This window comes from Tigriopus californicus, chromosome 12, assembly GCF_007210705.1.
Source record: "Tigriopus californicus strain San Diego chromosome 12, Tcal_SD_v2.1, whole genome shotgun sequence".
Lineage (NCBI taxonomy): Eukaryota > Metazoa > Arthropoda > Copepoda > Harpacticoida > Harpacticidae > Tigriopus > Tigriopus californicus.
This window is the reverse complement of record NC_081451.1, coordinates 6,247,508-6,275,380: the sequence shown is the minus strand read 5'-3', so window position 1 is coordinate 6,275,380 and position 27,873 is coordinate 6,247,508. Positions and strand designations below refer to the sequence as shown.

Here is a 27,873-nt window from a genome sequence, read left to right as displayed (position 1 = left end):
ATAATCATCATAAAATTAACACACCGACAGATCCAAAGCCATAATCAAGGCAAGAGTTAAAATGGCCTCTTTCCAATCCCCAATCACAGCACAACTAAGTACACATGACTCTAAGCTCTTTGCTCAGGTGAGTGTACCAATGGGGCGGCTAAAATCAGATTGAATAAAATCGGCAATTATCTGCCTTCACACCGACCCCGTTAATTGGATTCTTGGAGTCAATTGTCAAGGATCCAGCTACACATTATGAAATCCTTCCAAGTTCTTCCTTCCCCCGATGCAGTCTTCAGGTGCACTCGTCAAACCCTTTGATCTGGACTCGGAAACACCTCAAGGACTCATGCTAATGGCCATCGGTACCGGGATACGTTTTCCTGCACTACCAGGACGAGATCGCCGACTTGGACATACCTTTGAGTCTTGGTCCATTTTTGGAACTGAAGAAGACTAGACAGGTTTTCGCGTCTCCAACGATTCCAGAACAAGTCCGCTATGTACTGGATTTGTTTCCAGCGTCTTCTTCCGTAACAATTGCTCCTTTCAAAGAGACCAGGGGGAAAAGTTTTAAAAAAAGATTGAAAACCCACTCGATATGTTTCGTTTGTAATTCGCCACGAATTTTATCTTGTTTAAGGTCATGAAGAACACCCCAACACCCCGAAGCTCGCGCTCGGCTCCAACAAAATTGGTGCCGTTGTCGGACCTCATGACGTTAACTTGACCTCTGCGGGCCATAAACCGTTTCAGGGCTTGGGTGAATGAATCTGTTGATTTGTCGAAGACCACTTCTAGATGTACTGCCCGCGACGACAGACAGGTGAACCCCACACCATGGCGTTCCACTGTGCTTCGGCCACGTACCACTTGGAAAGGTCCAAATAGGTCGACTCCAGTATTTGTGAAAAGGGGTTGATCAGCGCACAGACGATCCTCGGGGAGATCAGACATCAACTGATCGATCACCCGCCTATGATACTTCTTACACTGAACATACGTATGTATGGTTTATACGTTTTAAACTATCCGGCTGAGAGTTTGCATAAGCGTTGTTCCTTGACAGTCTTAAAAAACATATTTAATTCGACAAGTGTTTCACTGAACTGTTCTAAGGCTATGAAGGCAAATCATAATAATTTGCTGGGGGCTGAAGACTTTTGACGCTGAGTGTACATGAAGAATCCGAGATGTAGCCAAAATGTTCCTGGACTAGATCTTAGGACAAGACTAATCTGTGGACAACACATGGACAAACGAATCATACTTGTTACTCTTGCACGTCAATGGCAAACGGAAAAATGTCTTCCTTGGGATCTGTTGATAGCATAGCAACTAATATTTAGAGCTTAGGTTATCTGCAAATACTTTAAGGTCCTAACACCATGGGACAGCAAAGGCATTCTGAGAGGGACCTGAAAGAGTCGCAAAGAAAGTGGTGAACAACTCAGCCTCAGGCTCAATTTAGCACCGTTCCAAACAGAACCTGTTCTCAGATGGCCTCAAAACGGTTCAATTTATCCTCATCCAGGGGTAAATACTGCAGTTGGAGATGAATTTCATGCCCAAGGGTAGAATCACTAGAAAAACAAACTACATTAAAAACCGAATTTCAAGGTTTCTTGCCTTATAGTGGGGAGGTCGCTTCTTGAGGAATCTTTCTCGACATCTTTGCCTTCATGTGTGAACAAAGCCGATCAAAAATTTGGGGTGACTAGTTCTATGGAAGAGGGACTCAAAAGTATCGCTTTCACACGTTTGCTCTTTCACACGAAAGGGCAACCAAAAAGAGCAATATACCTCAACATAAAATTGAAAACAATCATCAGCTAGGGGACACACGGAGTTGAACCATGGACCTATCGGACTGCAGCCGATTGCTCTACCACTGAGCTATATCCCCACCGTGAGGATGTACCGATGAAGAGATTTATCAAAGATTTCAATGCATAACTTCGGCCTGTTGTCTTCCCACACATGGACAGCGTCGTGTTCGACGACGTCAAACGAGCACGCCAGATTTCGCTTCTGGCCCAAGCAAGTGAACAAGACAGCAAGCCAGCAGAATAAATAAATGCCCTATCTCCTCTCATTTCAATCGCATCCATATGAGGACTCCCTCAGTCCTCTTCAATTCATTATCTGCATATCCTAGGACTAAAGAATTCATATGTAAAGCGAGAGCGTAGAAAACATGTCTAAGATCTGCGTTAATCATGACCTAATTACTTCCTAATTGTTTTCTCGATAATGTAGTGGCAAACGATTTTGTCTTCTTTCCCACCGGCCTGACAATGCATATGCACTTTTGCTTTGGTGCGTCATGTCATGGAAGATTATTTTTGAAGCAACTCTTGAAAAGACAGCTTGCTACAGTTCAAGTCGCTCTTTAGAGCATACGCAAGAACAGCAATAAAAAGTGTACATTATATTGGCCTGATAATGATAAACATTAGAAATGATCACTTGAAATCGGTCTCTTATATTCGTAGGAAATACGTAGACGTTGTTTACATGGTAACATATTTCAACTCGCAGTTGAGCAAATTTTTACTTAGCCTTCCAGCCAGATCTGACCGGATCGAGTCCCACCCACTGACCCATTACCTAAATGCCGCCCATGACCATCACCTTACCTGTCAAATGGCGTCTGTACTTGTGGGCGGGTCCTTATTTGTTCCTGTAAACTGAACATCTTTTGGTCAATGCCATGTGTAGTGTTACCTGTATACATATATCCAAATTGTCTTAATCATGTTTTATGCTCTCACTATATTTATGTGCTTACGTATCTGACGTGACCTTTGGCCTATATACTATGGTTGTCATATTTCGACACGTACTCTGCTAGTAATCGCACAAAAGGAGATTGGCGAAAAAGTACGATGTTGGAAAGTGAAACTTTCTTATCATGATAGCGCCCAAAGGTGTTTCTTTTTAATTTTATTCCTCAGTCTTCCCACTTTTCAATGTACCAATCAACTTGTGCATAACAGAAATATTGAATGAACTCAAGACCCATTGGGAAATGATACGATCACTTGCAAGTTCATCTGATTAGAAATCGAAGTTTCACGTGGTTTCACGTGTAGGCGGCTCAGAGAAGAATTGTTTGTCAAATACCAAACATTTCCGAAATTGTTAGGCAAACTTTGTGACAAAACGTTTCTCGTGTAGGCCCACCATAACATTGCCTTGTTTAATGTGACATATCCTTCATGAGGGCTCATCTGCTCTGTAGTCATTCTTTTTTTGATTAAATAATTCACAAGGATTGCCCTATGATCGGCTGAAAAGTCATCCTTTACAAGTGTGAAAGTATGACACCCTCCTTTTTATGCCTTCCATGACGCAACTAACGTCAGAGGTTGCGGAAAGTCAGCTGATGCGTAACAACCGCTTTTAAAACAGATCACTTTTGCAGAGGGTCCTAATCAATCTAAAGGATCCTAAACAAAACCTGCTTTCCAAGTTTTCACACTCGCCTTCTCTCTCCAAAGTTATTTCAAACAGTTTTCGCATGGCCAATTACAGGGTAAAAATATTTCCAAAACATCCAGATTGGTGTAGATGGATAAGAAAAAACAAACGTGCAAGCTCTAGAAAGTTGCAAACATGTTCAATATGTAACTATCAATAGTTACCATTCAAAATGGCCACCATTGGCCTCGAGCATGGCCTCAATCCTCGGCCTGATGGTCCTGCAGGTCTTGGTCCTTGGACATAGCCCTGCAAGCCTCATCAACTGAGGCCTTCAAGGCCCCTACATTCTCGTGAGGGGTGGCAAGCACGCCTTTAATGGTGATATCTCTCAGGCAGCCCTTAATCCTCTTTCAAGTGCCTCCACATTCTTATATGACCTTTAGAAGGCCTTTTCCTCCAAAATTTTGGGGCCAATCCAACTTGCCAATTTGAGCCACTGTGGATTTACAAGTACTGAAACATATCGCCAGCGAACTTTGCAGCAACCCTGTAAATCCCCGATCGATCTGAAATTTGCCCCTTGAGTTCCTGCGAGCCATATCTAATTGATCTTATCAAGTGGCTTAACTACGGTCCGATGTAATAAGAATGAGCAGCTAAATGCCCAAGCGGAGATCTCCAAGCGTTTCGTCCTTCTTGGCTTGGTCTACAGATGGATTCTTGGATGATTCTTTTGTGAGGTTCACTCTAATTTGTCGTCACAGTCCTCAATTATGGTTGAGTTCAAAGCTCAAAAGTGGCCCATGGAACCACTTTTGGCAAGCGTTGCATTGGATGTACCCGAATATGCTTTTATTGATGTCGGCCACGCTGTTACAAGCCGTGGACATCCACGTTACTCTAGCGTTCTCGTATTGTTTAAGAAATGACTTCGATTGCTTGGGCCTGTGGCACATTGTAGAACATCTTTTTAATTGAGAGACAACAAGTACATCCAACCACACTTCGTTTAATGGAGCCTTGCCACATTGTTCCAAGAGCTCTTTTCGGAGTGATACAGGCTTGCATTGGATCCTCACGTCTTTGCGCTCCTTAGGATTCTTCGGGAACAGTGACGGAACACGGTTCCTTTTCCTTTTGCCATCTAGTTTTTTGAAAAATCGCGGCAGGAATCATATCTTCGTTTACAACCACGGTTAAGATAGTCTGTAACTTGGCCTCTCTCACACCAAGAGGAATGTTGGGGTCTGAGAGTTGTAAATGAACTTTCAACTAAATGCTCTCCACTTTTAGAAAGAACGCCTTAAAAGAGAAAAAACATCTATTCATGAAGCTCTACGTCATGATTGATAATATTTGTCATGTCTTTCTGTGATTTTTCCTTCAGGCTTCAATATTTCCTCGTCTTTACTTCTTCACATTGTATTCCATTTTCCGATGGGTCTGCATCTTCGAAGTCCACATTAGTCTCACCCTCTTGTTTGACGTTGATCTCAACCAATTTTTCTTCGCTGACATCATACGGTTCAAGCCGTTCAAGCGTATTTGTGGTCCCACAGTAATCGTGGTCAGAATGCAGGTTAGAGCAAACTAACTTAATAGCTACAAGATGGAGGTGTTTGCAGCTTCCTTCCCGAGCATAATTTGGACAAAGGCAAACCCAGGTGTGGCCGCAAATGCTGGACGGGGGGCACTTGGAGCACCGAATCTGGCACAAAACTCCGTTACAAGGAAAATCGTTGACACTCAACAAGTATTGCTCCCGCATATCGTTTTCACGCAATTTCTTAACCACGATTCCCTCGTCAATCTGTCTCAGGAAATACGTTTCTTTTTTTGTCCGGGTGGAGTGAGAGGTGACGTTGTTGTGCGTGCAGAGAAAGGCTTCAAACCTCCGATGATGCCATGCGAAATCACGAAGAAGAAAGGACGATTACAAAGTTTTGCAACATTACACATAAAGTTAGAGATAAAAGAAAAATAAGACGATCACCTTTCAACGACACAAAGTCAGGGATTATTTGGCTGTCAGAGGTTGGGTGGGGGGAGAGTACCTAGAATCCCAGGATGACCCAATGAATAGCTCGCGAAAACTCCAGACTCTGGTATTGCTTGAGCAACAGTTCTAATTTGATATACAAGGAGCTAGATTGCCTCTTTCAAAATACCTGAGCACTAAACCGGCTACAACAGGTGCGAAAAGGCCTCTGATTTGGATCTCAGCTCCTATGGTATAGCAACGAGCCCACTCCTGAGGCCTGGCCATGACTCCCTCGGGTCGTAATTCCTTTTGAAATAGTTCCAGCCATCGCTGTTTGTCTTGTGACTCTAATTAACGGTGGCAAATACATTTTGTTCAATAGTGAAGCAAATGAAAACTTTGCATGCCTAAATGGTAAACACACTATTTTATTGGCACATAGTCAATCATAAAATATAAATGTTAAAATCCGTCTATGCTAAAACCTAAGGGTAAGAGAGGTTGCGTCAAATAATTTATACATAAAGTGTGCAATTCCAGTCTCTTTCATGGCTAGACTCGGCAGGTGGCTTGTGACGATTGGAAATGTACATTGTGTGGCGTCACATGATATTATCATTAACTTTGTTTGTATTTCCCGCCTACTTGATCTCTCTGACGTCAGTCAATGACGTCAGTCAATGACGTCAGTTGTTGGTAGCGGGATCAGTTGTGATATATAGATATCTTGTTTAACCTGGAACCCAATAGAGAAGTGTAAAGCTTTGGGATTTCATACTAATGCTGCCTCTGGTTCTACCATGAAGAAAGTGTCACCACACTTCTTACTGATGACAAAATATTTGCCCCAAATATTTTTTTCTGCATTTCTGCAATTTTTTGTCACTTGCCATGTACCATCGTTATCAAATGAATGTTGGACTGAAATGGTTTAAAATAATTTTTGAAGAGAATCCCTAGAGGGCGAACAATTTTGTCAATGAAAATTTACAAGCACTGGATGTGCTAGAATCATGGAAGTTCTTGTCGCGATTGTGGCGCAGCCTGACTAGCTCACAGAGCTAAAATCCAATCCGGTACGTCTCTATAAAGATTGAGACACAAGAGTCCTGGTTTATTCAAGTTCCTAAAATTGCACCTTTCTAATCATCTGAAGGAAAGATAGGAAAAAGGTCCATTCACGTTGAAAGAAAAATGGGTTTTGAAGTCCCTCTCATCCATTAGATGCAAATGGCATTATTTGCCAAATAGCTTTTGCTTTTGAAGTAGTAGGTTACTTTGCCAGGCTAATCTTGCTAATATATGTACACATAAACATACATAGAGCGGTAGTTAATAAAAACACATACCTTTTTCGGGACAACCCACTTAACATCTCAAAAAAGATTCCGACTTTTGCACAACAAATTACATATTCTGTTGATTGCCCTTGTTAGGATAACTTGCTCAAACCCGTTTATGAAGCGTTCTAGAGAAGATCCATTGCTTGGGAAAGAGCTGTATTTGGGGTTTCTATTTAGAATTTGGACACCCTGTCAATGATTCAGATTTGCACTGTTGAGACGTGTAAAGTACCGGTTTAGATTTCAGTTATATGAGCTAACCAGGATGCTTAGCTTGACCGCTTTGCCCGTTCTGCTTCCTCTTATTCGAATTTTCATGGCAAAATCCTGACATTAGCCATAGGGAAAAGTGGTACAGAAAAGTAGTTCCAATTGATGCAAAAAGCAAAGATATGTGTGAAAATTGATCACCATCAAGCTGTTCCTGACAGCGATACCCTGATACCAAAATTGTTCGCAATTATAGGACATCGTTCAACAATGAACCTTGAGAAGAAACAGCTGCAGGATTAATTTCTGGAAGATAGCCACTAGATGGCACTACCCCAAAGGTCAACAGCCAAATTCAGACAGGAATCATTAGGGAGCTTTTGGGACCAAAAAATCTCCGATTTTATTAAGATGCGATTGCAAAACTAGTTTCTGTTTGTGCTAGGGGACCCATACTACATTTTCCACTCATTTTGAGACGATTGCATTGATTATAACAAAAAAAGTAATGACCTTTTAGATTGCTTCCAAGGTTGAGAGATTCAACAATTTTCTTGACGATCCGTCAAAAACAGTAATGTGAGGTTACTATATACCGAGTCCTGCTCCTAGAACCTATCAATGAGGGATAAAAATGGTTAGAAATTCATGCAGAACAAATTATGTAAGCCCCAAAGATGTCAAGAAAGAAGCCAAATTGCATTTTTTTTGGCAAATAAATTCAAACATCTCAATATGTCTTCATGGGTTAACTTGAAATAGCCTAGTGTAGTTTGCTTCACAACTTTTTGCCTTAGGTAAAGTGGTCATATTTTGTGCTCTCTTTTTCATGCTCTTGAGCAAAATTGAGCAAAATAGTCCAAATAAAGTAGAAAGTGACAAGTAAGAAGTAAAGCCCTTTTTTATTCTGAAGTCCCCTTTGCTAGATTTCGACATGCCTAACCTATTTCTTGGTTTTCCTTGACGATATGACTGCTGGCGCCAAAAGACCTTGAGGGGAGTTTCATTTTGGCTGGTTTGTCAAAGGTAATCACAATCCTGTATTTTGGGGGATTTTCATTGCAACTAAAAGATTTTTTTAATTGCTTTTTATTGCCACAATCAGTGCAGTTATCTCATAATGAGTGAGTTCCCTAGCACATATCGAAACTAGTTCTGCAATTGCATCTTAATAAAACCGGAGATTCTGTGGTCTCAAAACCAATGCTTATTCGAATTTGTTTGTTGACCTTTGGGGTATTGCCATCTAGTGGTTATTTTCCAGACCATGATCCTGCAGCTGTTTCTTCTCAAGGCTCATTACTTCAAACCAGATTAGTCCAACATGCATTTGCTAAAACTGTCATGAAATTGCACTTGAGAAAAATATGTAATATGATAAAATATTTGACGGCAACATCTGGTTATCAGTAAAGGCGTGGCGGCACTTAATTCATGGTTGGACCTGAGGGCACACTAGTATGAAATCCCAGATCTTCACACTTCTCAACAGTTATTTACTAAATTATCTCGACTGCGAAAGGAGCTTTTTGACCCCCAGTGACAGCTGTGAAAAGGTATGCGATAGCAGCGCCTTCGGTCGATCTATGGGTGATCTTTTGGTGCCACAAGAGCTTGACCGCTTTGCCCGTTCTGCTTCCTCGAATTTTCATGGCAAAATGCTGACATTAACCATAGGGATAAGTGGTACAGAAAAGTAGTTCCAATTGATGCAAAAAGCAAAGATATCTGTGAAAATTGATCACCATCAAGCTGTTCCTGACAGCAATACCCTGGGTTTATCTGTCGTTTTGTTTGCATCATTTATCCACTTATGGAGTTTACCCGAGGAATTCAGCGCGTTTGCAAAGGAAATCGGAACTTGGGCGATCACCTAGACATGATATGAGAGTTTGAAAACCTGACCCACGCTTTGGGGCCAGCATCCATTCCCAAACGATTTTGCAAGGACAGAGAAAATCCCCTGGAGTTTCTAAGACCTCACGAGTTCAAGATCGAGTTTGGGATGTCGAAGGAGGTATTCAAAATATTTTTTGACAAGATTGATAGATTGGTTTCTGTGGACTGCAAGACTGTTCAACTGATGCTTTTTCCAATGCCATGATCCAGGCATTGTATTTTCAAGAGTGTTGTATATTTCAATGATTTGTGTCGTTGTTGCTCTTGGTATGAACTCGTCCAACTCCCATGAGTAAGGTCCGAGTCTACAATTAGACCATTCATTTCATTCGATCAGTTGTACATTGTCCATGCACCAATAAACCTCTTCTAACCATTATCCCAGTTTCCCCGTCGCTAAATAGATATGGCACAAAGAGGCCATTCGTGACTTGGTCCTCAGTCACTCGTGCAATGTGGACCCCTGCTTGGTGTGCGAGTTGTCCTTCTTGTTCCACAAGATGGATCAAAGTCCGGGTCCAAGTCAGTCCAACAACTTTCAGCGGGCCGTTCGCACAAGTTAGGAAGCCCTTGCTTTGGAATTAGTGCTTCCAGATTCTTTTTCATCCATTGACGGATTCACCATGTTGGATTGGTTCAAACCTGGAATCGATACGTGCTTGAGCAATTTCATGCCATTGACGATAGGTCGTTAGGCAAATAATGTGAAATTCAGGCCGTGAAAGTGACCAAGTGTGATAAATGCAAGGGCTGCCTCAGTGTGGAATATGACAATGAAAACGTGTCCAATTTAAAATATCCGACGGGAAGCGAAAAGATCCACTTTGAGGACATTCTTGTGGCCTCCCTCATTTGCGTTGGGACCAAGCCTTCTTGGTGCGGCCTCTGTCGTCATTTTCAAATGGTCAAACAAAGGCGTCAAATCCAGTTTGCCATCCTCCAAACAATTTTGTTCTTATTGTTTTTTTTTCTTCAATTATTGCCTAGATTGAACGCTTACATAAAAATAATCGAACTTTTTGCCAACCTTTAAAACCGTGTTAGTCGTCTCACTGGTGAGACGAGACGGGTAACCTGATTATCAAAGAATACAGCTATTGTCTTTAGGATCGACAGCAGATAAGCTGCTAAATCTGCTAATTTTGATTGTCTCTAATTTAAAGACGAAACAAGCAGAAAAACTACAGGGTTTAGTTGGAACTATTAGTCCTTAAACTAAAGCTTACCATTTACCAGGTAGAAAACGGAGCTGTTTCGATTCTTCCTTCGAGCTCGTATCGTCCCCTCAACAATGTACTCGGGCACTTCCTCGTTATTGAGAGGTTCCACGGACTCTTTGGGAAGGGGGGCCATTTGGGCGGCAACCACTGGGTCAGGGACCAATTGTCCAAGCAGATCATGTACTTGATGATCTGACCAGGGTCGAACCAACGGGACCAGATCATCTTGGGCCACATTTTGATCGCCCAACGTACTCCACGTGCTCAGGTAATTGATGGCAAGTAAGGCTGGCGTCCAGAATTGTGGGGAGTAGAGCAAGGAATGGAGGGTAGGGAATTGCGCTGAGAAAGTCTGATCCGGTTCTTCTCCTTGCACCCGATCCACGCCTCTTTGCCCATCTGAGTGGGTTTCAGGTTCATTCTGGCGAGTCTTCCAAAATGCCAAGGACGCTGCTCTGGCCTGGTTGATCACAACGACAAAAAGGGTTTCAAGAAGAGCCATCTTCAGACGATATTGGAAAGGGATGAGAATGAAACTAGAATGAAGGTGGTGACACACTAAAGGAGAGGCAAGCGAATCTGATGCTTGCCAGGACAACTTTCGTTGGCATCAAACCTGGCTGGTGGTTGGAGATGACAAAAGAGAGAGCTCGATGATTTGATTGGTCAATCTGAAATGTAACATGCAAAATTATTTAAAGTTTGGATGTGAAAGAACCATTCAAATGTAAAATATTGTCATATCACAAACTCATTAGACTAAGATATTGTGGGTTTTCCAATCGAATTGGTTCACACTTTTGCATGACAATAGGGGGAGCGAATGGTATGAAGATGATTACAGTCAGTAGAGCTGGTTCCATCGTCCGTTTCCGTTTAGTTTATGGAAAAGTTTGCCAATGTCTTGGTATTTAAATTTTTCACATTTATGGAATGCCATATGCCATATAAAAGCTGGGTGGCATTCCTTCTTTGTACGCTTGTTGCCACACTGAAACCCACTGAATTTGGATCCTTGCCAGACGCCGACCTTCTGTGGTTTGAAGAAAGCTTCAAGAAGTCCACTCGTTTTTTCTTCCTCTTTTACTATCAATCGAGTGGTTACCCTGCCAATACACGAGTGGAATTTGACAAAACAATGCAATACAAACTGAACCAATACAAATAACCTGGAAGCACCCTGCAAATCAATTGAAACCTATACAATTCACCTTAGTCAAAGCCAAAGCGCCAAAGAGTCAAAGCGCAAGTGGAAATCAATTTCTCAACATTTAATCTCGTAAATCACATATGGGATACCAAGGTTCTTCAAACGACAAATCATGCTTGGATCTTCGTGTTCTAGAATTCTATTTTCTAGAATAACACTGAAACACACTGAATTTGGATCCTTAGGATCCATTAGGCATTGACTTATTATTGAGCAAACTTGGACAACAAATAAATCACTACTTATGTCATCATTAGAGGAAGCTTAATTTCTTTTCGAAATTTGTTCAAAGGTAAAGATTTCTATTTTGATCTCATTTAGGACAACTTGGTACCAAGTAATTATTCAAATTGAGAAACTAAAGCTAACATTAATTTTGACGCAAGCCAAATGCTTGACCGCACAATGAAAATCATTTTCTCAGCATTTATTCTCGCCATTCACATATGGGATACCAAAGTTCTTCAAACGACAATTCTTGCTTGGATCTTCGAGCTTTTTTGGCCCTTTTGGCCCTATTGGCTTCAGCTTTGGCCAATCGTTGCTCAAAGAATCCTCGCTTCATCCGTTCATGTGTTCCGGTCAGAATGGCCTTGGTTTCATGGTCCAAGGCTTCGAATACGTCAGGAGGGATCTCCTGGCCGATGTGCGTGGCCACATGTTGCCTCCAGTTTGATCTAAAAGTCGAGAGAAAATGGTTGCTGAACTGGGTGCCTGACGATTCTAAAATGAGATATCTATCGGTATCCCACATTCGATGGTTGTGCATCCAGGTTTGATCTAAATCACAATAATACATACATGAAATGATATCAAATTATCCACACTTACTTTTGTCGCTGGTCGTTCTTGTGGCACACCATACACTTGAATAATTTAGTGGTGCTGTCATGGACCTTCATATGTCGGGTGAGGGCGCTTCGCTCGGAGAGTCGCTTTTTGCAATTTGGGCAAATGACCGGGGGCTGATTCACCCGTTGCTGTTGCTGGCCCACCTCCACTTGGACCTGGGCGGGACCTCCTTGGTTATTTCCGTCATTGATATTATTCAAGGGAGACATGGTTCTTCGCATTTGAGTTCCTTACAGTATCAATGATAGGATGATAGTAACACAGACTCGCTAATCTCGCCTTATATAGGGGCTCCGTTGTTCCATTGGAAGGGAATTTGACCGACGCAGCTACAGCTTACTCCCGTGAACGACGGTAAGCTTTAATTGGGAGCGCTCTCAATTCTACGCGGGCTTTTTTTGCCGCGCTTTCCATCGATGATGTTTGATTTTACAATTCTTTGCAAGAGAGACATGATATGTTTATCGTTCGCATTGATGGTAGGATCAAAAACACCTCGTCCAATATTGTATTGATTCACAATTCCATTCTGAATAATCGCCGAAGTGATCCGCTAATGTTGTACACATGATTGCGTAAGGGGGAGTACATGTAAATTGAAAATATGAAAAAGTCCGAGGTTTCAACATTGAGAATTTCGCAAACCATTTTAACCTTTACCAACTACTAGACCATAGGAAGTCTAGGGCTTTGTTTTTGTTTGGTGTCTTTAACATGGATTTTTCAAAACAAAGCTCCAGGACGGCAAATCTTGTTGACTTCAGCTTTAATTTGCAACCCTTTCTATATGTATCTTTACCAACCAGAATAACCCCGACCCCAAGCTCACAAATCTATGAAATCTTTACCAACTAGGAAAGCAATGTGAAGTGTGGGGTGTTCCTTTGTGACATGAACTGATCATCTTGCACCTTTTGTATCCCTTGGGAAAAGAAATTTTATCAGCGAACAAGAAGTAACCCATCACCGTAGTTCCACTGGGCTTAAGAACATGAAGAAACGAAGGAATGCGTTGCGACATGTCAACGCGAACATAATTCTTGGCTGTCCGACGGAACGTTGGCAAACTATGAAAGTAATGTATCTTAGGAGATCCAAAAGCCTTGACCTTTAACTAGACTAAAACATTCGAAACCTGGAGTAAAGAATCCCCAGACTATAAAAATCGCGTAAACGTAAGGAAAAGTCTTACACAAAGTTCATTCAAGAAGTACTACAGTAGAGACGTCCTTGGTTCGTTCCAAACCAGTCAGATGAAAACCGACAAAGGTGCTCAACGTTTGCAAAAGTATATCATACGCTTATTAGCATAGCCAAAGCGAGTTATTGGCAAAATTACTTTAACATCAACTCAGGCAATTCCAATCGAATATGGAAAGGTGCCAAACAAATTTTGGAAAATGACAAACAACTAACACATTTTGGGATATGGTAACAACAGCAAACCAATTGCAAAATCAACGTCGCGCAATTTGGAAACTCTAGGAAAAAAGAAATAGCAGCAACTTACAATTACTTTTCTATTATTGCTTATCATTTACCAAGCTCTGGCTTGCTTGAGCAATTCGTAAAAGGATGATGTAAGCCTCACGGAACCTCTATTTTTTCTTCTCTTTGTCGGGTCGTACATTCGACGATTCATCTGCAAACTGGAGGAAAAATGCCATAACAGCCCTAGCGATCGTCAAAATACGATCGTCAAAGAACCCACCCGCTCAAAATCATGTGTGTTTTATCGCATAACGGCTAGATTTCAACGAGCAAAAACTTTTTCACTTCCAATTGGGGAAGAAATGGAACTTGCTTTAAATTGTTGGATGAAAAAATATATTCATTCCTATAACCTTGGTCGGTACACTGACATTGTTTGATCCTTTTTTGCATGCGGCCATGTGCGTATTCAAAATAATATTGTATATTAAAAACAGTCTGGGTTGAGCCATCTAGATTTATGTGCAGTCCGAATGGAAATAATTTATTACACATGATGCGTTCCCATGTTCTAATGACAATAACTTGCTTTGAAGTCTTTGGACGGTTTGGAGGCATCTGATGGCTTTGATCCTTCTCTGCAAGGCTCTGACAAGCTTATTCTGAATCTTCACAGGGTTGATGATGTGACCGGAAATCGATGAACAACGTGTTCTTGACCACCTGGGGAACGTCCAATCCAATGTGGGTCTCCATATGGATCCTCAAGTTGTATCTAAAATGGGAACAAACCAACAGCCGGTCAAAAATGCACAATTGAACCCGATATTGGGGAGCTACTTTGAACGGAATTGCTGGCACAGAGTGGACATTGGTGATGTCTCGCCGTGTGAATACCAGCTATACGTCATTACTATTTACTCAAATAAGGAAGGGTCCCCTCNAGCCTCACGGAACCTCTATTTTTTCTTTTCTTTGTCGGGTCGTACATTCTACGATTCATCTGCACAAATGGAAGAAAAATTGCCAAAATACACGTATTTGGTTCCTTGAACTGCCAAAATAAGAAAAAAAGATGTGCAAAATATTATCCACGGGATTGAAAACGTCTAAATATTTACTTTTTGAGAAAAAAGGCCAAAAGATTTAAAAACTATTTCTTATCAAAATTAAATGCTTTTACTTGCTCTACTTATCATTTACCAAATTCTGGCTTGCTTGAGCATTTCGTAAAACGTTGATGTAAGCCTCACGGAAACTTTATTTTTTCTTCTGCACAACAACGTTGAAGGAAAATTTTCAAAAAGCCCTAGCTATTGTTGGAACTAGAAATATGGCCAACATTGATAATAATATCATTGTATTATGTGGATATGACAACTATAGCTGTTGCCAGAATATAATTCCCTGCAGTTTGAGTAAACGAGACGGCTGTTTTCTTAATATTGGCCTCAAGTTGTGAAAGCGGATGGATGAATGTACGACCCAGATCAAATAAACGATGAAAAAAATCGTGTATTTTTTATCTTGCTTGTAATTAATGCCAAAAGGATGCGTTAGTACGGACTCGTACCTAACTTTCTTTCAATTATAGTGTATTGCATACTTTGAAAATGCTAAATTCTTAATCTAAGACAATAACCTGCATTATCATATTAAAAAGATTGCAAGAGCGTTCAATCCAGTTCTGAGAAAGAAGTTCCTACTCGCCATTAATAACGTGTTACTTTCAGCCGAAGTATATCATCATATTCGCTTGGGGTGCTAATGTCGGAGGGTGCTTCTCGCCCAGCCAGAGACAATAGTCATCACATCGTCCATATCCAAACCCAAATTCCGAAAGTCAGTTTCATCTCTGGTATCAGATAGTCTCTCCGTCTGTGGGTGTGGCTAGCGTCTACCGTTTTCCATGAGGAGATGCGAACTCTTTCGTGGAGTATATTCTATTTGTAAATGTCAACAATACTTGAGAAGGTGTGAAAAGACTATGTTTAAATTGATGTCGAGATCCTAGGTGGACGAATCCGTACTAAATGTGTTACATTTAGGTAAAAGAAACGTCCTTGTTTTTGACATTCAACTCACATTGTGCCTCAAATGCTTCCTAACCAAGAAAATTGAACCAAGTTGATCGATTCGTGCTTTGACACATGCTTAGTCATAGCCGTAAAAACTAAGGGCACACAGAGGTTGCTACTATTTCCATGACAATTTCAACTTATATGTTGCACAGCAAATCTTTTATTGCTTTAACACTCTCCTGACGGCATGCAACAATGTAATCATGTCTCCACCTCAAAATTTGACATTTGTCCAATACGCAAGACCCGCCCGCCACTTGCCTGATGCGTAATTGACCTCTCTTCTTCTCCTGGGTCATTAGCCAATCAAACTAAATTTAGAGGAACGTTGTTGAATACGATCGTCAAAGAACCCACCCGCTCAAAATCATTTGTGTTTTATCGCATAACGGCTAGATTTCAACGAGCAAAAACTTTTTCACTTCCAATAGGGGAAGAAATGGAACTTGCTTTAAATTGTTGGATGAAAAAATATATTCATTCCTATAACCTTGGTCGGTACACTGAAATTGTTTGACCCATTTTTGCATTCGGCCATGTGCGTATTCAAAATAATATTGTATATTAAAAACAGTCTGGGTTGAGCCATCTAGATTTATGTGTAGTCCGAATGGAAAAAATTTATTACACATTTCCAATGGCAATAACTTGCTTTGAAGTCTTTGGACGGTTTGGAGGCATCTGATGGCTTTGATCCTTCTCTGCAAGGCTCTGACAAGTTTATTCTGAATCTTCACAGGGTTGATGATGTGACCGGAAATCAATGGACAACGTGTTCTTGACCACCTGGGGAACATCCAATCCAATGTGGGTCTCCATATGGATCCTCAAGTTGTTTCTAAAATGGGAACAAACCAACAGCCGGTCAAAAATGCACAATTGAACCCGATATTGGGGAGCTACTTTGAACGGAACCGCTGGCACAGAGTGGACATTGGTGACGTCTCGCCGTGTGAATACCAGCTATACGTCATTACTATTTACTCAAATAAGGAAGGGTCCCCTCGAACTGGAATCTCGTGAAAAAAGACTGGAACCCACCATTCACTAAGTAATAGACGGGACTTGTAATGTCTGGGAAGTCAATAGAATGATTCAACATACGTAGACTTCAAAGACAACGGTCCTTTTTTGATACAAGAAGATGACAAATGCAAAAGCAAACTCTGAGACTTTTCTGCAAACTAATTGGCAAAAGTGTCGCGGTTATTGAAAAAGACGGAAATCATGAAATTTCTCAAAGTTACTTCCTGTAATATTCTTATGCAATTTAAGTGTAGACCCTGTTTGTACGGGTGCAAAATAATTCGACAAAAGCTTTAACACACATTGAATAACAAAGGACTGCACCATAGAAAGGTTCTCCTTGGTATATATCAAGATGATTTAATTCGTATAGCAATAGAACATTACGATGCAAGTTGCGTAACTAAACTAGGACAATCATACACATGGCTCTATCTAATAAATCAGGATCTCGAGCACAGGTCATACAGAAAAGATCTGACGATGAAATAATGGTTTGATATCACTTATAGGAAAACGCAAGTAAATTATGATTTTATTTCTCGACAGTGGTCCATCATCACAATAGAAAGAAAGAAAAAAATGCCCTGTCAGCATTTTTTATCAGTCGAGGAGCAACCTACCACTCATTGCAGGAGGTTTGATCAATTGGCTAGTATGCATATTTACTTGTCCCTTTCTCTTTGCTTTGAAAAATCATGATATGCAATGTTTCCCATTCTAATAAATTCAATGAGCTTTTTGTCCAAACCACCTACCACCTTTGAGTAAGTATTTTGGGAATTTAGGTATGGACGATTATAATAGCTTTTAATTAAAATGGCTTGAGAGAGTAAGAAGAAAACAATTATTAACGACATTTTGTTTTTTAATTATGACCGAGTAAACATCAATCCCAACCCCACGTGGAATTGGGTCAAGAGCAAAGAAGTCCAAATCAATCCTTAATGTGCCCAAATTGTAATAAGCAGCTTTCCGACGGAATTAGTGTCATCCACCATAGGAAAATCAACGATCCCAGGGCTAAAATATTTAAGATTGAGATTTTCCACACCATTGACCACCGGCAAAAGTGGATTTGATGTCATTTGATGAAATACCGGTATTGAGATTTAGACAACACGTAGAGGCAAACCATCATGGTTGCGTGAGCACCGATTTTGAATTGCGACTGGGTAAAATCGGGTAAAATATTCACATTCATCCAAATCGAGGCCAAAATGCAGCTTAATACGTCTTTTCACACGGTCACAACAATTAGATCAAGCAAAATATACTCAAGACTGTTTTTGAGACCCACGGTGATCATCTTAAATTCTCACAACATGGAATATCACTGGTGGAAGGCCAATTGAATGACCAATCACAACGTTAGGAATTTACACTCTTCCACAAACTTTGTCCTGCCAACATACGAGCACTTTAAACAGTTTTGCGAAAGCCAAATGCTTAATTTAATTTGGTGAAAAATTTACGTCCCCTTTTTAATCCCCATCAAATCTCATTGAATTGCAATTAAGAAGTGCCAGCGAACGAGCCATTATAAACATGGCTTTGCACAGTGAACAGTCACATTAAGTAATTCATTGTAAATCTGACCATCCCTGGGCATCATCCTTGGTGAAGGAAACTTTTGACCCTCAACACAAGAAGTCTCTTTTCATGCTGTCCTTGATATCAGTGCGGGCAACACGCCAAATTCACATAGGTTTGTCATGTTCTGGTCCAACCAAAGTGAGATTTAAGAAAACGTGAATAAAATTGATGCTCAATAATGCGGATAAAAGAGACAAAAGAAATCCTCTAACTTGATACATGGTCATTTATAATGCTTAAATTATTTTGAATTAAGATATTGCAAATATTTATATGCTATTTCAGATGAACGATATCTCAAACGGCAAATTTATTGTTTCATTAATAATCAACGAATCAAAAGTGATTGGCATAAATCTAGTTCCTTCTTGAATATCTTTTAAAATAAGGATTTGATTAACCCACAGTACGACCAATGAAGTTTGGCAAGGAAATACACAAGACAAAAGAAGGACCCCATTTTTAATAGGGCTCGCATTGACATCACAAGTGGGGCTTCATACATATTTCATATTGTTAAGATATATATTTGTGTGTGCATTCTAAGTGTATTGTAAATACATATTTCAATCTCTAATTTGAATAGTGTCTTTCGAGAGTTCGATGTTGGTTCAGTATTTTCTGATGGTTATGATTGGCTGATACTTTCTATGCTAAGAGGAGAATGCTTTGGTCCCGGATTCTCTCTACCAGGAGTGAAATCAACATGTAGTGTTTGATTTAATATAACAAGGTTTAGGCACGATACTTGAAAAAATAAAGAAATAACGAGACTGCAGTTTTAGATATTTGGTTTTAACGGGCTTTTCTAGCCACTACAGGGAATGTAATCCCCAGTACTATTAAAATGAAAGCTTATAATTCGTCTATTTATTACCTTTCAATATTTATATGATATTTGGTCTACCAACGAATTTGACCGAACTAGTCCTTGAATGTAAGGTTGATCTGGAATGCTATCTAAAAATTTGTCCAAGTCTGACTTGAAAGATGCAACCGGATCAACAAGGCCTACGTATTCCCTACGAATATCAGAGGGAAGCAAATTAAACAATGAAGGAGCCCGAGAAAGAAGAGAGTTGGACTTCATTGTTCGAACTAGCCTGGATTCTCGAGGGCTTGAAGGTGCTCTCAAAACGCACATTAAGCCTCTACGGTCACTAGAATTGACCTTAAATCCTGGATTGGGACAAGGCTCATGGATGGTTTTGAAGACGTACAGTAGCAGATACCTTTCGTAGCTTCTCTGAACAATGTAGAGTCCCAACCTTTCTAACCTCTCAGCCTCAATACGAGATCCAGCCTCTAAGGCTGACTTGAGGCAGCTCTTGCTTGGATGGTGGAGGTCCAAGATGCGTCGAATCGGAGTTGTTGATTCTCAACCTTAGCATCTACGTACGTCCATATTCTAGGCGTTCATGGTTGAGCCTAGTCCAATACATGGCTTTAGTTACCCTTCAAGCATGGTTAATCGTACTTTGAACGTTTCAAGTACCACTTTTCGAGCCTCTTTTTATATGTTATATTGCAGAATACATAGTTTTGATCTGCCGTTCCTATGATTACAGTTAATGATGCATTGTTTAATGATAAGAGTAGCTAATGACTTAATAAATGTATGCGCATGAAGAATTGGTTATAAGACCCAAGCTCATCTTCAGGCATCAAGATGTGTTTTGTTTGGATCTAGGACCCATATAAACTCATTGTACAGGAACGGAATTGAAGGTTCAAAATTCTACTGCAATGGTGCGCTGACCTCACTCTCGTACTTGGAAAAGAAATCTTCTGTCCTCTACTACCGTTGAAGGTTCAAAGATAGTAGACATTAATGAGGAGCCTCCTTTATAACCACACCAGAGTCCGCTGAGTTTTGGTTGTAACTTATACGCGTTGAGTGTTGACGGCTATTAAGGAAGCATTTCGAACTCGGAACCCGAAGTCCCCGCCACGATTGCAAAAACGCCGTGCAATTTTAAAGACTTTTTGCTCAAGGAAAGTGAAAAATCAACAACCCCAAATACTCCAATGACTGCATGCCAAAGTTTGGCCATTAGCACAAACCATATTGTCACATACATGACAGATTGCAAAGATTTATGAGGTGTGCTTTTGAATATGAAATATTTCAATTTAACTTTGATCAACTCCCAATTGAAATACAATGAATAAAAGTGTACTCTAGTTCCACATTGAACCCTGTTGTTCCTTTGCCATTGTACTACATTTTCTGTGGGAGCCTAATATCAGATATGTGCAGATGGCGTTCAGTTCCGTTTCCTTCGAAGCACCCTATCTATTGCCATCCAAAAGTTTGAACCAATTCGATTGGAAAACACGCCATATCTTAGTCTAAAGAGTTTGTGATATAACAATGTTTTAGATTTGAATGGTTCTCTCACATTCATTATCTGAAACTTGTAATACCATTCAGATCGACCAATCATATCATTCAAAACTCTCTCATGTCATCTTTAACAACCGGCCAAGTTTGATGTCAACGAAAGTCTGTGGCGTGATTTTCGCGCGTCGAAAGGGCCGCAGCTCACCCAAAAATGGAAGATATGTAACGACCATACGGTTCCGTTGTCTCTGATGATTTGATCCAACTTCAATTAGTTCAGTCTTCGGACGAGGTCAAGGAATCCATCCATCCAGCTTTGGGTTGGCTCACTCGAGTCATGCTCACGGCACGGATGTAAAAGAAGGGGCCGGGTCCATGGCCGGGCTGAGCCCGAGGACATAGTCGTCTCTTAGGGGGGTGGTAAAAGCTCAAAAATCAAACCCAATACTAGTTTGTTCTGAATTACGCTCAAATTTGCTGCATTTGAATCAACCTCCCCCCCATTTTCTCGATCCTTGCTGATATAACTTGGAAGGATGATTTGAAGTTTAAAGAGTGTCATTTTACTCCCAAGAACTCTAACTCAAAAGTGCCAATCAACCATGCTGGCCGGCTCTGAGTATCTAACTATCTGATTCTCTTATCTAAAGTCTCCTTGATCCTCATTCCCATAGGACATGCGGCCAAGAAAATCGGCATGGGAAGAACGAACTGACGCTCTGGATTCAATGGTCAACCAATGGATTGTATGGTCATCTGCAAGAGCATTTACGTTGGTATTAGTACTTCACTAAGGACTCCAAATAGAGTTGGTTCTGGGATTCTTGAATAAGCTTGAGTTGCATGTAGTAAACGATGAGTGATCACGTCTGTTTCGAGCATGATGAGGGATCATAAAATTTGGAACCTAAAACTTAATAAGATATCTAAAAGCTATCAGAAAAACGCATCATTGATTAACCTTTAAGAGTCGACCTATCATGCTCGTCAAAAACAGTGATCTAATTAGTCATTTGCTTTAATAAATGTGTTCCAAATTTACGTTAATAAATGTGTGGCAAATTTCCGTTAATTAAGTTTTTTTTAAGAAATTTAGGTTTAATGTCGGTTTTAGGCATGCAGATTTTTCATGCGGGCTGGAAGTCCATAAAGCGATAAAACCAAAGCTGTTCCCTATGAGTTAGAAAGAAATACTTTTTTAAGTGAAGAATGTGCCAAAGAGTTTAATTTTGATTCAAAACAATTACCTTCATGTTTAAGGCCCCGCTAGTGATAAAAAAGGAAAAAAAATACAAGCAACGACTCAAGCTAGTCCAAGCCGATTAAGAGTGGCCAAACGGCCCTGTGACACTATTTCATTTTTCATTTCTCCGCGGTAAGAAAAAAAGAATCACCTGAAACTTCGAGATCTTTTCTCATAATGGGTTGTATCAGTCGTCTTGAGAAGTGCCTTTGGATTGGCGAAGAGCAAATGCTTTCCCTCTGTTAATAGGAGGAATCATGACATTTTGCTCGGCAAGCTTGTAATGATAGGTATGGGGGGATGACGCGGAGGTGAAACAATCACTGATTGTTAGAGCGTGCCCAACGACTTACTTTAGACGGGGTCTCGTCATATTGGCAATGTGTATCGTCTGGAATTCCTCAAGGAAGCGTGCTTGGTCCCTTTTTCTTCTCCCTTTACATGAACGATTTGGTTGTCAACAAACCAGATTGCTCTCTTAGTATCTCTGGCACATGATAAGGAAGTACTTTCTTAAATAGTTTCTTATGTACTAGATGCTTGATTGTTACTGGAATTTAAAAAAACTCATGAGGGGTTGCAAAGGGAATATGGATTATTTCAATTAGGATGTCTCGCACTAAATCAAAATAATGGAGTTCTACTGATAGAATGATATGTTAAATGTTTCGTGTCAATTTCGTACATTTTGTCTAGCGTCGTCCTCTCGGGCATGCAGTCAGGAGGGCACGTTCAAACTGGTGGTTTTACTGTTGTGGGGCCGAAGAGACCAGAAGCCTCAAACGACTTGGTGGAATTTGTCTTTACTTGGGTCGCAAGAGTCCATAAATGGTCATCTCCCACAAGAGTAACAATTCCGTATGTTACAAACTGTTGAGTATAAGCGCGTGATTATTTCTGTCATATAGGTAGGTATGAGGTCCATTGCCTAGTTGAAAGGTTATTATCCATTAAAGAGTTCATTTCGCGACAAAACGTGATCCAGGCCTCAGGAAATTGGTAGTCGGGGACCTTTTGGAACCATGACAGTCGGAATAAGGGCAAGTCAAAGACAACCCGATTACCCTATTGTTGTTTGTGAGTGTACTGATTCAGAACTCCCGGAACGTTCCCGCTCACGGAATTGAACATAAACGCAATCTGTTTCAATAGTACCAAATTGAAAGAATCTTTAATATGTTCGTTCCATTTCTTGAAAATTGGGCTGGTGTGATTTGACTTTTGTCCCTTCAATCCATCTGACTGCCTTCTTTTGCAGAGAGGCTAGAACCTGTACACCATGACTTCCCCCAAAGTTTTCAAGTCCATGCTCTAGTTTGCTTTTAACTAGTGTATCGTAATGAACACACCGCTGATCTGAGGATATTGCGTTCTTTGCTAGAAAAAACGAAAAAAATCAGTTATCTAAGGCCATGTCCCAATAGCTGAATGTGATCTTTTCAATTCAAATGTTCGTCAGGATTTAAACCCAGGAACCTGACCGTCTGTTCAGTTCGTCCATGTCCCATCTATTGTATGAGGAGTCCGTATAGAGAAATGTCGAAATCAACCGTTTTATTACTAGGACTGAACAGGACCAATCTTGTTTTTTTAGTATCTAAACTCAACCTATCTGAACACAGTAATCAATCGGCCGCCTGACTCCTAAGAAAACAAAACAACAAACAAACCAGGAAACAGTACAACCGCTCAATAAATACATGCGAAACTAAAAGTAAACTATAACTATTGAAAAAAAATGAAATTGAGAGGTGTTCTCACAACTAAAATTTTGAAAAATTGAATTTTGCTAGTCCTACTCAAAGTAGGCCACGCCATAATTACATTTTGGCAACCAAAGTTGTTTATTCAATAATTAAAAAAATGTGCAGCAAATGCCTTAGCGATTTAAAAAGAGCCTCATATTTAGATACGATAGAAAATTAGCCCTAGTAATTTCCTTGTTTCATAATCGTACCTATATTGGCGGCCAAGTTGGATGCATTTCAAAAATCCCTTGGATCCAAACAAATATGGTGAGAGTATACCGTCTATGACGGACACCATCCGATCTGAAATTCCCAGATAATTATCATAATTGTTCAATATGAAAAGCCCAAATGAATATTACTCATTAGTGGTTGAATACATCATTGCCTACTTTGAATTCAAGTTCCTTCTAGGTGTGCTTCGAAATTCCTTCAACATTTTAGTGTTTTGAGCCTTTTTGCTCATATACCGTAACTTTCTTATCTGAGCCTAACAAATCCAAACAGCAATGCGTTTTAAATTGGTTTAATGAATTTGTGAGCTAGAAATGCGCCTTCAAAAGGGCCTTTTAACCCCCTGTTTCTCCCAAGCCTTGTAGGTATATGGCTCATTTTGGCACTTTGTAATTTTTTGGAACCTTTGACCCCTCAGCTCTCTATGGTATGGGCTGAACCAAGGGTCTTGCTTGAGCCCTCCTCTCCTCGCCTGTTCTGAGAACGGCTCTTTTAAATGCCCTGGGCCTCTACACCTAAGTGAGTTGATCATGTTCCAGATGTTCATGGATTGCTGCAGGGCCTCAAGTGGAGCTGCACACCTCTGCACCTTGACCAAGCAACTTCCATTTCGAGTCATGCCTCTCCTTACTCTTAACACCTCTTTATAAAGCCAGATTTACGCGATCAGTAAAACCAACAGGATACATACTTAAACCTGCCTAATGGAAGGATATATGGTGTAAGAGCATCAATTTTTAGCATGTCTCCACTCCAGAAGGTGATATTTAACCAATCAAGATGTCCCTCCGCTTGCCTTGATTCAGGATTGGTTAATATTCTCATTTGTTCCCGAGTCATAACCAATCAAAATAGATTATTCCCGACGCTGTCGTTGTTTTGTAACACGATCGTCAAAGAAGCCGCAACTTGTTAGTTGTCCGAGTATGAATGAACTTTGTGTTTGCTTCCTAATTATTCTAGATTGAGCTATCCGTAATTGAATGTAATCAGTCAAGCACCAAATTTGTTATTCCATTTTATTATCACGCGTTCCCATGTTCGAAAGATAATAGCTTGCTTGGAAGACCTTGACCAGTTTCGATGCAAGTAGTGGTCTTGATCCTCTTCTTCAAGGATCGGGCTTTGCTTTTTAATTTTCTGTAGATTTTGTAGCTCTCAATGAAAAGGCTAGCAAAAAGGGAAAGCACAAAGGACATATCAAGACAGTTTGAGCAGAATTGTCGGTAGTGTCAGAATATAAAATGTATTTATTGCGAGAAGCATGCCTCATTGGATGAATGTGCAGTAAATGATATAGTAATATTGTTTTTTACAGGTTCGTACTCACGTAAACCAGATGCTCCGTTTGTGATCCCACCCCCTTCTTGCATTTCCAAAATAAAATGTCAACGTTTGTTTAATTAAGGGCATATTTTTCATTGGTCAGTTTGTAATGGGTGGACAAAGTGACTTGGAAGCTATAATCCAAGGTATATTATCGTTGGAAAATGAAAGCTCTTCTAGATAGAATCTTTGGTCTACCTTCTCTTTTGGCTTCACAATGACGTTCCTGTTAACGTTGCAATTATTGTAGAGTGTTTGTTCCACTTACTCTATTTTACTTAAGGTTTTTATTACAATGAATCTCGGCAAGACTGGAGAAGCGAATTTTGTTTGCTGCATGTGGGATGCTCTCCCAATCACCTCAAGTATTTAAAACACGATAATACCACCAGTTATACAACAGCGATCGGAAAAACTTGTTGAAATCATCAAATCAGTTTCATTCAACTACAGATCACGTCAATTGGATCAAACACATCAAGACTTGGTCCAGACGCGATGGTTCATCTCTTTGACAGTCTGCGAACACCTGATCACTCTCTGAACCTCACCAATTAATGTCAAAGCCAATATGAAACAAACAGCAGGCATGGTGATTTGGCCCAAGGTGTTAGGAATGATTTTCTTGTCTGTTGGCATTTATCACCAAGCTAAAGAACTGACAATGCAAAGTTTCGCTGCGGACGTATAAGTAGCCTGCAGTAGAACTATATCCAAAGCAAACAATGACCACGTAACACTTCGTTTACTCTGTGCAGGTATTAAATAGTGTTAACTATTAGCGAAGTGTCGTAAATGAATCCACAACTCGCTTTTTACAGATCATATGCTATCGCTTGGACTGTAATGATTTTGAAGATGTTTTATGTTTTATGCACCATCACCAGGGATGAGAAATCATTAAAAGCCATTTTTGACCAGGTGGCAGAAAGTGGCAGAAATTCCTTCAATGTGGATTTTTGTCAACGAGGATATAACTTGGATGGGAAATTACTAAAAGCCACTTTTGACCACTTGACAAAAGATAATGGCAGAAAGTGGTAGATATCCCTTCAAAAGAAGCTTCATTCAGGATAGGAAACAAATTGTTAAGGTCGAGGGATCCCTTAGTGACATCACGGACTTCTAGAAATATGGACTGCGAACGAGCTTCCCGCCAAATCGGCCTGCTCTTGGTCCTAGCCACTCTGAGCCACTTTTCGAATAAAAGTTAATAAGATAAGAAACGTAGATCTCCTCAATTAACGGTAGGTCATATTTATATCATTTGCATGCAAAGTCGATCGGTTTCAAAGTTATGTTGTCAAAAGCTTATGTAGCTGACCAAGAGCAGGCCAAAAATTCAAATTCTATGTAGTGTTTACTATATAACTTTAAACATGTCTCCTCAGTTCCCTAAACGTAGGTTTGGGCTCACATTTGGCTAAGTTCATCAATTCAACAAGATCTTGTGGTCGTATCAAGTGCTTATTTGGAATAAGATGAGCGGTTTAGGAGATAGGATATTTTGGCTTCCGTTCGCAGTCCATATCTCTAGAAGTCCGTGTGGACATACACGATGTCAAGTCATGTGCTCCCCAGGGCTCCATCTTAGGGCCCCTGCTTTTTTTAATATTCGTTGCCCCGCTTCAAAAGCTTCGTATTAATGCCAGTCTCTCTTTCTTATGCTGACGATACAAAGTTAGTTGTATCGTCAAAAATCTTGAATATGCTTTGCCCATTTGGGCTCCAATGAGTTCAGCAGGTTTGCAAAAGGTCGAGCAAGTGCAAAGATGTTTCACTAGGCACATCACAGGAATGAGAGAGCTCTCGTATTGGGAGAGGCTAAAAAAGTTGGGACTGTACAGTGTTCAGAGAAGGTACGAAAGGTATCTGATACTGTACGTCTTCAAAATATCCATGAGCTTTGTCCCAACCCAGGGTTTAGGGTCAATTCTAGTGACCGTTGAGGCTTAATGTGCGTTTTGAGTTCACCTTCAAGCCTTCGAGAATCCAGGCGAGTTCGAACAATTGAAGTCCACATCTCTTCTTTCTCGGGCTCCTTCATTGTTTAATTTGCTTCACTCTGATATTCGTAAGGAATACGTAGGCCTTGTTGATCCGGTTGCATCTTTCAAGTCAGACTTGGACAAATTTTTAGATAGCATACCAGATCAACCCTACATTCAAGGATTAGCTCGGTCTGCCAACTCAAATTCGTTGGTAGACCAAATATCATATAAAAATTGAAAGGTAATAAATAGACGAATTTGAACCTTTCATTTTAATAGTACTGGGGATTACATTCCCTGTAGCGGTTAGAATAGCCCGTAAAAACCATACCAAAAAAAAACAATCTTCCGTCTTGAACTGCTGGGATTTCAATCCCAGTAGCGGTAAGGAAGTCTGCACCAAAAAAAAAGAAGAAAAAAAAGAAAACTTGCAAAATTTGCAGATGCAATAACTTTGCAGACAATCTTGGATCTGCAAGTTTTTTCCCAAAATTTGCCCAAAATCCAGTATGCAAGTTTTGGCCGGCCCTAGTATTGACCCACTCCGTTTTTTCGTTTCCATTTCAAGTCAAAATCTGGCCCCATCCCCGCCCCTTTACAACTTGCCTGATGTAATATTTTTTTTAAAACTTTGTTACTGGCCATGTTCGAAAATCTTAATCTTTTTTTTTTTTGTAGACTACACTTACTACTTTCATTGCAGTTGAATCTCTCTCTTTTT

The 27,873-nt window shown here is 40.3% G+C and overlaps 1 protein-coding gene and 1 non-coding gene across 2 annotated transcripts in view; both read right to left on the bottom strand.

Moving 5' to 3' along the window:
- Positions 1-1,825: 1,825 nt before the first annotated feature.
- Trnac-gca (transfer RNA cysteine (anticodon GCA)) lies at positions 1,826-1,897 on the bottom strand. The gene has a single exon. It is a non-coding gene; the product is annotated as a tRNA-Cys (tRNA).
- Positions 1,898-14,220: 12,323 nt separating this feature from the next.
- The window catches only part of LOC131892229 (PAN2-PAN3 deadenylation complex catalytic subunit Pan2-like), a 16,829-nt gene continuing 3,176 nt past the window's right edge, over positions 14,221-27,873 (bottom strand). The window contains exon 3 of the mRNA XM_059242015.1: positions 14,221-14,338. Within this exon, the coding sequence (XP_059097998.1) occupies positions 14,221-14,338 (118 nt within the window). The remainder of the gene's footprint in view (positions 14,339-27,873) is intronic.